Raw genomic sequence first — 12,117 nt, 5'->3', positions numbered from 1 at the left:
TATTTGACTTAAGACTGACTTATTAAAACAAATTATAAATGTACATATATATATATATATACATACATATAATATATCTATATATGCATGCATAAATGTACATATAAATATATGGTAATAAATATATAGATATATATATAATATGTGCATATCTTATATATATACATATTTATATATGTATATATATATACAAAGTAATATATAATTACGTTTTACAACATCTCTAAAACAGTCAGGAAAAAATATGATTTATTCTTATAATTACATAGGTTAATGTTTAACACATTTTTTACTTACCCTGCATATATATGTTAATATATATATTTTTATTATATTTTTCTTCTTTTCTTTTTACTTAAACTCGTTTCGCCGTACTAGTAAATTGTATGGAATCAAGTTTAACCTATCATTAGACAATTATTTTATCTTTTTTATTCACGTAAATAAGTTTCTCGATAAAACAATAAACCTTATTCCTCGAAAAAAAATAAAAAATAAAATTATTCCAAAATAAAATATCACCAATCGAAGAAAAAGAAAAGAAATGAAAATGTAAACGTTTAGAGTTAAAGGAGAATTTTATCTACTTGTGTATTTCTATTTTGTAACGACCATTATTTACGAGTTCTAATAAAAAGAAGTTTTTTGTAATCAAATATATCATCTTATTCCTTTTCAAAATACTAAAAACAAACAAATTTTTTAAATTATTTATTTAATATATATTTAATTAGTACAAATTAATTATTGGGCTATTGAACTAATAATTCAAATAAAAAGAAACATGGAATACATTCCTTAGCAATCTCCTCGAAGAGAACATAAAAAAAGGGAAAGGTATATGCTTATATATATATGCAAGGCACTGATATTCACGAAAGACTGTAACAATACGTGTGATCATAATAAATTTTTTTTACATTTATAAAAACATAAATATGCAATGCATATTTAAATATATATATATATAGTATATAAAATAGAAATTATGAAATATATTATAATTATTTTCGCATAAATTTCTATACAGAAAATGTTAAAATTACATTCCAAAATTATTTACAAATAGATTATAATAAAATTTCCTTTCAAATTACTTCATTCCCAAAATAAATACTCAAAAGAAAAAAAAACTAAAACCAACAAAAATGAAATTTTCTTGAAGGAAAAAGATGGCGCTGATGTGAGAACCCATCATCCCTTGCGACTTCCGGTTAGACCACGTGATATCTAACGGTCGCTGTCTACCCGAAGCATCATGGAAATTTCCATTCTCGTATAATATAACCCAACTCAACAGCTTTTCTCCTCCCCCCATCTTTTCTTATCCCCCCCAACGCTTTACTCCCTCCGGTCCCCGCCTACATTTATGTACATAAGCCCCCACTCTGGGAAACATTACGCCATGTTTGATTACCTCCACCTAACATTTGTTCACCAATAGAATCGCATGTAGTTATATACAGACACCCCCCACTACTCGCGACAGTACTCATAAATCCCCACTACTCGATGATTTCGCACGATTTATTTAGAATGATTTGGCAACGTCGCAATTGTTAAGTACATAAGGGAGGAGTAGGGGGGCAAAGCATCGGTGAGGAGGGGTGCGGGATGGTTTATTATGGGGGGTAGAGGGGTAACGAAACCGTCCGGGGGGTGAGCGGTGTGATAGGGGGTAGACATCGCAAATTGGTGGGGGGTACCGTGGAAGTACAGGGGAATAGGGTGAGGAAAGAGAAGGCGGGAGGGAAGATACGAGAAAGAACTGGCAACGTGTGCCACATTCAAATCTGAACGGAACCCGGGTCAACTTCTACAGAGTGCCGGAAGAAGAAAAACGAAAAAACGTGGTGTAACGCGCGAACAGAAATTTATCCCGCGCTTCGTGATAGCTTTGAAAGTATCTCATCCGTAATAAGAAAAAGAAGATATTCATTCTATTATTAATTTTTGATGTATGATGTTTGTTTTCTTACTCGCACGCCCGTTCATACTAGTGCGTGTAGAGTGCAATAACTAAAAAATAAAAAAGGTGGCGCGTCTATTCGCCCGTTATTCGTTCTTCCGTTTCGTCGATTAGTCGTTCGTTTGTTATATTTGTATATACGTAAACACGCGAGTGTTATATGTATGTACTTATAAGAGCGAAAGTGAAAAACAGGATTATTGTATAGTAAATGCAACAACGAACAGCACGATAGACGTACAACGTGGTTAATAAATACATGCAAAATCTCTCCAAGAGATTCTATCGAATTGTTCCTACCTCCTGAAGCTTCTATATCTTTCTCCCCTCTCTTCTCTCTTCTTTTTCTATCTTTCTCCCTTTCTCTCTCGCCCCCTCTCCATCTCTCGCACCCCGCGCTCCTCATCTCTTGCAAGCCCCATCTCCCTATTCTCTCTTTTTTTATTTGCAATTAATTTTATTCCGAATCTCGTTCCTTTTTCCTTTATTTCTTCTTTTGTGCGCGCGCGTAAAAATTTCGCGGCTTAACGTATACCGGCAGTTGATGTAAATGTCACGAATAATAAGCAAGACTTGTGCCTTAACCGTGGCAAAAAGGTGTCGCTCAAAGGGACAAAATTATGTGTATGGACGTTCAGAGTAACGAGAAGAAGGAGAAGATGACCGACAGGATCGTCGATGAGGAGGTGCAGATAGTAGAAGCCCGCGTTACCAGAGGTAAGTTTACTTATTTTTTGAGGTTATGTACAGTGCCGGCGCGGCTGGCACTACTAGCGACAGCAGTCACAGGTATAAATACAAACCGGCTTACTCGTGTCCGACCTTCTATTGACAAAATCTACCTATTGACTACATTCATTTAGTTTACGCGATTATCCTATTTAAGGCTAAATTATATCAGTAACCTTTACGTCGTTACGGCCTTTCTTTTATTATTCTCTTTTTATTTTCTTTATTCTCACAATACTATACATATTGTACTATTTACGATACTCTCATTGTATCATAATTGTACCGGACATTATGATAGTGGACTGAATCCAAAAATTAAACATTATTATTTATTTTCCAATATAAATAAATCACAATTTATTTATCCAATTTTTTGATTTATAATTAGTTCACACTATTCTTGTCATAATTATTGACACATCTGTCTTCCTTTTTATTTACCTGTTAATTTTATTTACCTGTTTTCCTCTATTTCGCACATAAATCCTATTAATTTAAGGAAAATATTTTCTATGACATTCGTATTGAAAAGAGTCCTGTCTTCTAGTGTTTCTCTGCTTGTGATATATATGTGTATACACATTTACGTTTAAACTTGGGTATCATCTTACATGAATTTGTTATAGTTTCGACTTGTAAATTGAATTTTAATGTTTTACACGTATCGTTGATCGTTTGGTTTATAATTTAATATCGAGCGTTGCATTCAATGACAGTATTTATAAAACTTGTCAATGATCTAAGTGGTGTTATAGGAGCTGTGTAAATATACATAGCTCTATCGATCCATCTTCATCATTCCTTAGGATCACGATCCTAACCTAACGCATAATTAACTGGTACACGCGAGACACCTTGCGCGCGCTATACACGGACCCACGTGGTCGAATAAAAACACAAGCGAGAATCGATCTTTCGAACGTAGCGTTTGAAACAGCTATATATATATATCACATATACATGCAACACTTTGATTAAACTTTCTTCCAACTTTGTCGATGTATATGGCGAATTTTCAACGAGATTGATGAATGCCTTAATATCGCTTAGATATATCTTTTACTTCCTACGAAGTTTCAAGGAATGACGTCATGATTTATTTAAAGCATACTGTAAGACGATCTCTAAAAAGAATAAGAGAGAGAAAGAGATAGAGAAAGAATGAGAAACCTTAGTCGCGTTTTTAAAAAAGGAGATGTATGCCCCTCTCTCCATTTACAATTTTCTTTTAATTATACAAACATTCGAAGTATTTGAATAAATTTGTTACGACAAAGAAACGTGACGAAGCGATTCGTGATTGTTTCTTTAATCCAACATAACCTAATCTGACCTAGTCTTACTTAAGTTCCTCCTAACTTCTTTACAGATTTGTTCGTTTTCTTATAAAATTCTTTAATTTGAATTCATGTAAAAATGAAATGTGAATGATCGAGTAAGGTAAATACATACTAAAGTGTTACATAGTAGTATAAACGGTATATCGTTTGATCTATGGTATCTCGTTGTCGTCATTGCACGTGTACGCAAGTAGACATCCATTAGGAAGGTGAAACAACATCGAGGACGAATCGATTGCCAACATTGTTCTGTTGGCGTTTTCCAATATGGCGGATGTCTTAAAGATTATTCAAGTTGAAGATGATTTTATTGATATTTCATTTATTGGTTTACTTTATATATTGATAATAGAAATTCTAATATTCATTTCAAAAATATATAATTCTTTTATATATATTGAGTTAACCAAATTAATATTAATAATAATAATAATAATATATATATATATATATATATATATATATAGTGATAAAGGAGAAATTCGAGTCTCTTATCTTTCCGATATCGATTTTACGTTATATGAAGATAATAATGATCTCCCATAACCATGGATGCTTTAAATCAATTTAATGTTCCTATATACGAGTTATGGGTAGAGGAATATTCTTCTTACGTATGAATGCGGAACGGAGGAAATAATAATTTGATAATATGATTTACGATGCATCATAATATAATAATAATAATACAATATAATTAAATAAAATATAATATAATATAATATAATATAATATAATATAATATAATATAATACAATCCGTTGGGTATATAGAAAGAGCCCGAAATCGAATGCTGCCGAGTTTATTATTCATGAGGGTCTTATAAATGGTGTTCCTCGTCTCTTGTCGTGATGCATATATACGCTCCTAGTATATATGTACATATACATGCATAGATAAATGCACATATATATATATACACGCAAGTATATTCTCATTTATTGCATTATACTATGCTTATACAGAGTGCTTCTGAAATTTTCTAGAAATTTAAATATCCATTTTCTTTTTCTGAATCATTTACATCATGGTACTATAATCCTAGTTTTTTCCGCTAGAAAATCTCTAGAAAGAAAGGAAAAAAAAGTCTCTAGAAAGAATAATCAATTGTAAAATCATTTAGGAATTTTTTGTTTCTATAAGGAATTTTGGTGTAATCCTGTAGTATACTTACTATATGTACCATATTTTTTCATTAAATATGCCGAGTGTATTATCTACGAGTGGTATTTCTCTTTTTTTTCTCTCATAACGCAGAAAAATTAAAAGTGGAGAAAATGCACTAGTGGATGGTCGAGAAATGCTTTCCATCTCACATATCCATAGATATATACATATAATATTGATAATGTAATTTACGATGCGTCATAATATAATAATAATAATAATAATGACTCATAATAATAATGACTCATAATAATAATAATATCATCCGCGGAGTATATTTTATATATATATTATACGTATTATGTTTGTATCGCAACAATGTTTTTTTTTTGTTCATTTTTTTTTTCTTTTTCCTCTTTTTTATTTCAAGATACGCTCAAGTTAAAGGAAACTAAATAGACGTACACACGCAGCTATATGCCCATGTTTCTCCCTCTACAGTTGATCCACAAATGCGCGCATCGTGTAACGTGGATTGTTAAAGTCATGGCGGCGAGCTGGAGGGGGTAGTGCGATGGAAGAGAGGGTAGTAATGTTTGTAGTAGTAACAGCGGTATAGTAGTAGTGTGGTGTGGTAGCGCTTACCAGCTCGAACGACCATTCTTGTCACTAGTGCGCAGGTATATATGGGTTTGTATATACCTATGTATATGCCGAGCCAAATATATACGCGGTGGTATGTATATATGCCCTCTGAGAGCCGCCAGGGAAATATGTACTGGCGCAGTACATAATGTATTCGCTTTATGTACTATATAAGAATCCGAGTAGTGATGTAACAAAGAGGCAGTTTCTCGGAATTATCCGAACTGTTCCGAAGCCGTCCCGATTCCGTGCAACTCGCATGCGTGCTCTCTCTGCCATACATGTATATATATTTATATGCATGTATGTATATAATATGATATATAAATTTATATATATATACACATGAATATATATAGGTTGTACGCATCGTATGTAGCGTATAATACCTCACGATTCTCGTCAGCTGTGACGACTGAACGCCGCCATATGCAATTTTGCTAAGCGAGTAAAAAATGTTTCTCCTGAAAGCTCACCTGCTTCCCGTCTGTGAAATTTATAAAGGAATTCTTTTCTCCAATTCTCGCCATTTCTTTATCATTCTATTTATTTTCTTTATTTTTTTTATCTGTTATTTTGAATTATTTATTCTATTATTTTCCTTTTTCGTTTTTTTTCGTAAGAAAAACAAAACGCAGTAGTAACGACCGTATCTGCTCAGACCATCGGGTAGTAGGAATACATAGATAATATTGTAGTTTCTAGTAAGAATAAAGAGACACGCCTTGTTAACGTTCTATTGCGAAATTTATATAAGCGGCCAGTCACATTGCCAGGACGATTGCATAGTTACGTAATATTTGCTTCCGTCATAGCATATATTTTTGCAAAAGGAAATAAATATCGTTTAGTCGTTATGATAGTGTAGTGAGAGAAAAAGAGAAAGAATGACTGTGGGTGATGAGGAGGGATGGGAAGTAGGAGAGGTGGTGGTGGTGGCGGCGGAGGAGTTGGGAGGAACAGAGATAGTGAAGGAAAGAAAGAAAAAGACAAATAGAGGGAGTAGAGCGAAAGCGCGAGAGAGCGCAGAGAATGGCGGTGAGAGGTGTAGTAGAAAGAGAGAGAGAAAGAGAGAATGGATAGATTGGAAGAAGGCACATCCGGTTGAGCGCCATATTGTTCTTTCAGTAATTCCTCGCTGCCCTCCTCCCCCGCATACACCCACCAACCCCTGAACCAAGTATGCGCTTCGCTCGGCATAGTAACAGCGGCAATGGCGACCGACTATAAATAGATCGCTAACGACCTTCCAGTGTTGCCAAAACGACTGGCCCAGAAGAAATATGTAGAAGAAGGCAGGCTACCAAGGCCGCTCCCGCCATTTTGCGATGGCAACGCCGCAACCGTTGGAATTGTTGACGATTTTCGACCTCGATGATCCGTCTTTGATGAAGGACATCATTTCTAAAATAATCAACAACCATTTATTATTTGCGAAAGAAATAAGCTTGTAATTTCAACCTTTTGTTTTTTTTTTTCTAAATAGAAAAAAGTAGATTGAAAAAAAAGTATATAAAACTTGAGAAGGAGGGATAATACAATTGGAAGCATTAAAAAAAAGAAGAAAAAAATTCGATTTTAATAGAGAAAGAGAAAGGGGTAGAGGAATAGTGGGAGAAATTGTATGTATCAATAAAGTAGAGATTGCGAAAGAAAACTATCCTTAAAATGGCGACTTCTTTTTTTTTTTTTTTTTTTTTTTTTTTTTTATATCGTATATACGTTTCTCAAGTATCGATCAAGCGACGTTGCCTTGTACATCTAGGTACTGGTTGGTTTCTCTATATATGTGTAGTAGGTATATATGGTTGCAACTTCGAAAAAAAGAGGGGAGTGGGCGTGCCTGGATGATGTAGAAGCGGCAACGCCGCGCGGCTGTAAATCATGATTAAAATAATAAGTATAATACATATGTAGTACATAGAGAGAGGAGGTCGTGTCGGGTATATGTATTTAAGAGATGCGCAAAGGCACGGATTGGAGAGTACGTCTGGCTGGGTTCTGCGCAGCTTCGGTTCCCCCACTCCCGTTTTCCAAACCCCCACTATTGCAGAGAAATCCCTCGGGTGAGTTCCATAAGTCATGTAGTGGGGGTTCGTGGATGAATCGGAGAGGGGGTGAGGGTACCTGAAACCGCGGCTTATATACCCCCGCGTACATTTACCAATCTTGGCACTTTGCCTGAAAGAGCATATCGACCGTGCGACGTTGTCACGTCGTCCGGTGCGATCTTATGCTCTAACCCTGGCCACTCTTTGAGCTGTATGTACCTAGCCTCCTGTACCCGATCCATGCAACACGATGCGAAACTCGATCGGTCGTACGATTTAATTATTTACGTCTCCCCTCTACTCCTTCAACCCTCCCTTCCCCTCCTTCATTCTCCCCTCCTCACTCTTTATCCGTCACCCCTCTACCCTCTTCTATCTCCTACCCTTTTCTTCATCTTCCTTCTTTTCCTTCTCCTATTCCTTTTTCTTTTCCTCCTCTCATCCCCTCTTCTTCCATAACCCACCCCAAACATTAGATTCATCAGCAACGCATACGCATAACTTACAAATGCGCAGCCGCTCAAAAGTTTATACATCACAGCGAAAGTTAAGATACCGATACTTTTAAAACTTACCATTCAAGTCTTACTTTCCTTTCTATATTCTCTTAGTTGTTCTTATTGGTAATTTAGATTTTCTATTGTATTACTAGTATAAGTACATACTCCATTGTGTTTGAAAAAATATTCTCAATATTCTATGTAATCTTATCTTTCTAAACAAACACTGTCCACAATGCTTTCCAGTTGATTTAAGTACATCTGTACTTTCGAAACTTTTCTAATTAGCCACATATTATTTTTATATTTTTGAAGTTATATTTCTTTTGGCGCGTTTGGGAAAAAATTATGAGAGTGAATTTTTACCATGCGCGCGCAAGTCAGACGAAAACAACACCATGAAGTTAGTCGACAAATCTTCCTGAAGTTAGTGTGCATCTATATTCAAGACATTTATTTTGGTAAAAATATTTATGTGTTTTGAAGTTATTTAATTATTATATTGGTGCATACATAATTATTAATTGTTACATTGGTATATTATTGCGTTGGTGATTGATATTAAATAACTGTAAATATTAATAATAGAAGTTGTTTTTATAATCTTTAAAGTATTTATATATCATTGAGGTTAACTTAGGTATGTATTATTTGTTTTCATTATTTATAAATTATTTTCTACAATAATTCTTATTAATGAAATTATAATCTCTTGCAGCTTTCTTATTGACCAGTATCAGTATACATTTATTTTTTCTTTCAGTTTTTTTGTTTCAGTTTTCAAGATGCCTAAAACTAATGCAGAGAAGTGTAGGGATTATCGTAGAAGAAAAATGTTAATTAAAGAAAGGTGTTCAACACGAAAAAAAAAAAAAACAAATGCAGAACGTTGTAAGGCGTATAGGCTACGAAGAAAAGTGACTGAAGAAGAACAACAATTGTCTGAGAATGTTATTTTATGTACTCCATCTACTTCAAATTTATTAATGACTTCTGGACCATCGCCTCAGCCTGTGATTACTGCTACAAAAATTGGTATGAATTTAGATCCATCTTTACCATATACCAATTATCATCAATTTGATACTGTCAATTTTCAAAGTCTGTGGGCTCACTCCGCTGATCTGTTTGATTCAATTATTCAAAAATCTCAAATTTTAATGTTGAGTAAAACTTGGTAATATGATAATGAGTCTGTTAGTATACCAAATTTTAATTGCATAATTCAATACAAACGATCACATATTCGAGCTGGAGGGGAGTTGCTATCTATCACAATGCGAATGATACAACTAACATTGTGACTGCTGCTATTGGCATAAATGTGAGATAGTCCGACTTTGTTAGTTCTGCGATGTCATCAGTGGGTGAATTTTGTATAGCGGAGTGTAAAATAGTTGATGGTAAAAAAATTGTGTTAATAGCAATTTATATTTCTCTAAATCAACAAATTAAAGATATTATACATCTTTTAAAACGGGCATTATTTCCATACATAACAATTTGTGGGGCATATATGTGTAAAGGTGAGGATAAGTTACCGATGCTTTTAAGTGGAGATTTTAATGTTAATTTCAACTGAGAAAATTCTGATGTACTTCTCAACTTTTTACCTGAAGATTTAAATTTTTTAATAAATAATGACCAAGCAGTTTCTACAACACGACATGGTACTACAATTGATGCTGTATTTATAGATCAACTAATGAACGTGAATTAATAACATTTCTATATGTATAACTTCTTACGTGCGTATATAAGTATAGACACTCGTTTTTTTTAATTATATGAATGTTGATGTGAAATAAAATGTTTCAAATTATAACATTCAAATTTTGTTTATTTTAATTCTTAAATTTATATACTTTTCTGTGTATAAATGTAGTAAATTTTACTTTTTCTTTTTTTATTTGGACATGTTCTTCTAATTATTTCTAACTGAAATAAGTCAAACATGACTATAATTGTTTCATAAAGAGAATATAAATATATGCATATCTTTTGATCATTAGAATATGATAAAAGAGATTGTGTTAACGATATTTTGAATATTATTCAAGTATACGCTTTCTCATTGGATTTAAAATTTTCGTTTAATCAATTAATAATCAATTTTTTGCTTAAATAGTATTTAATATATGCTATTAATGCTTAATAGTATTAAATAGTATTTAGTGACATCAACATTGACAAACAATCAAACACATATTTCTGTATTGATAAAATCTATTATGTTCTTTAAACTAATAATTTAAACTAGGAATTTAAACTAGAATTCCGACAACGGCGGATACCGCAGCACAAATATTATTTTGTGTATATATATATATATATATGTTAAATTGATTTGATTAGTTTTTAAGAAGACAATCGATAAAATAATCTGTTTTTCTGATGATTTGCTTTCTAAAAAAATACATTTTCATCGTCACGTTCTACAAATCAAATTTATATAAAAAAAAAGTTTTCCTTTTTTTCTTTTTTGAAATGAAACTTCTTCAATTACGTTAGGTGCGATTTTTCAAAGTCGAAGTGAAAGAGGGAGCGTCATAAAAAATGTGATTATTTGGAGAGGGGATTAATAAAAAGAGAAAGAGAGAGCATGCGTAGAATTAGAAAGGAGAGATGGTGGGGGAGGGTTTTAATGGGAGAAGGGCTGTATTTCTCTGATTTTTATATTTTCTTGTAATGACGTGTTATTAAAATCAAATTATTTCGGTAAGTATGGTTACTCTATATATTTTAATTTATATTAATATATAAATATTATATATAAAATATATATAATATTTATTATATATTATATTATATATTTTAATTTATATTAATAAATATTTCTGTAATCACAAATTTTTTTAATTTAACCAATTAGATGTTATTAACGGGTATACCCGTCATCAAGGAATGCCAATATACTATGTTATGACGAGTAAATAGGTTGCATTTATAGTCTCCCTTCTACAGAAAGAAAAAGAGAGACTACAGATGTAGAAGCAGATAAGTAATATTTTTATATTGATATTCGTTAATTATAATTTTTAATATTAATACAGCGTTAATGATTAATGTTAATAAAGGTAAAATAGTGAAATTAATGTTAGAAATAAATAAAAGTTTATACGTGATAAATTATTATTTATTATTATTATTTTTGTATTATTATTATTATTTTATTTTATAGATCTCACGAGGCGAAATTTTCTGCAGTAACATAAGTGTTTACATCACGAAAAGATGAACAGAAAAATAAACGTCCACTGAAAACAGAAAACGGAACTTATGTTAGGCGAGAATGTGGAGCACAAAAGGAAAGGTTTTGAATAATAAATTGTCATAGAAGGAAAGAATGTTCTGGAAAGTTGACATTCCAATCGACAATAAAGAAGCTTCACTTCTAATACACGTACCGGATAATATTTATTATTATTATTATTTTTATTTATTTTCTTTTAATTTAATTCTTTTAATGCATTAAATGATCGTTTCGTTAGAGACAAAAGAAACTTTCTTAAGTTTCTTTTCTCTTTTCTTTCTTTTTTTTTTATTTAATAAAAGAAAATGTGCATTCGTCAATTAGAAACACGATAAAATAAGGATTACAATTGAAAAATGAAAATTTTGTTATAACTGTTCGTATAATAAGTTATAATATTTAACTGAAAGACCTATTTTTATTTTCTTTCTTTTCTTTTAATACAGCAGCTTTTATGATTCAATTGACTTTTATTAAAAAGAAAAAAATAAGTAAGTTCAAGAATAGGAGATTAGATGTA

At 32.2% G+C, this 12,117-nt stretch overlaps 1 protein-coding gene across 6 annotated transcripts in view; it reads left to right on the top strand.

The window, feature by feature from the left end:
• Positions 1 to 2,481: 2,481 nt before the first annotated feature.
• LOC122523506 overlaps positions 2,482 to 12,117 on the top strand; it is a 19,950-nt gene continuing 10,314 nt past the window's right edge. For 2 of the 6 annotated variants that reach the window (XM_043645281.1, XM_043645280.1), the window contains exons 1-2: positions 8,520 to 8,805; positions 9,122 to 9,379. In XM_043645281.1, the coding sequence (XP_043501216.1) occupies positions 8,712 to 8,805; positions 9,122 to 9,379 (352 nt within the window). In that variant the 5' untranslated portion in view covers positions 8,520 to 8,711. Of the gene's footprint in view, positions 2,687 to 8,355; positions 8,806 to 8,845; positions 8,916 to 9,121; positions 9,380 to 12,117 lie in introns of those variants that run through there. The other 4 variants (XM_043645288.1, XM_043645287.1, XM_043645282.1 and 1 more) reach the window with 4 other exon arrangements.

The sequence above is a fragment of the Polistes fuscatus genome, unplaced genomic scaffold, assembly GCF_010416935.1.
Source record: "Polistes fuscatus isolate 324 unplaced genomic scaffold, CU_Pfus_HIC Scaffold6, whole genome shotgun sequence".
Lineage (NCBI taxonomy): Eukaryota > Metazoa > Arthropoda > Insecta > Hymenoptera > Vespidae > Polistes > Polistes fuscatus.
This window is presented reverse-complemented; position numbering and strand designations above follow the sequence as displayed.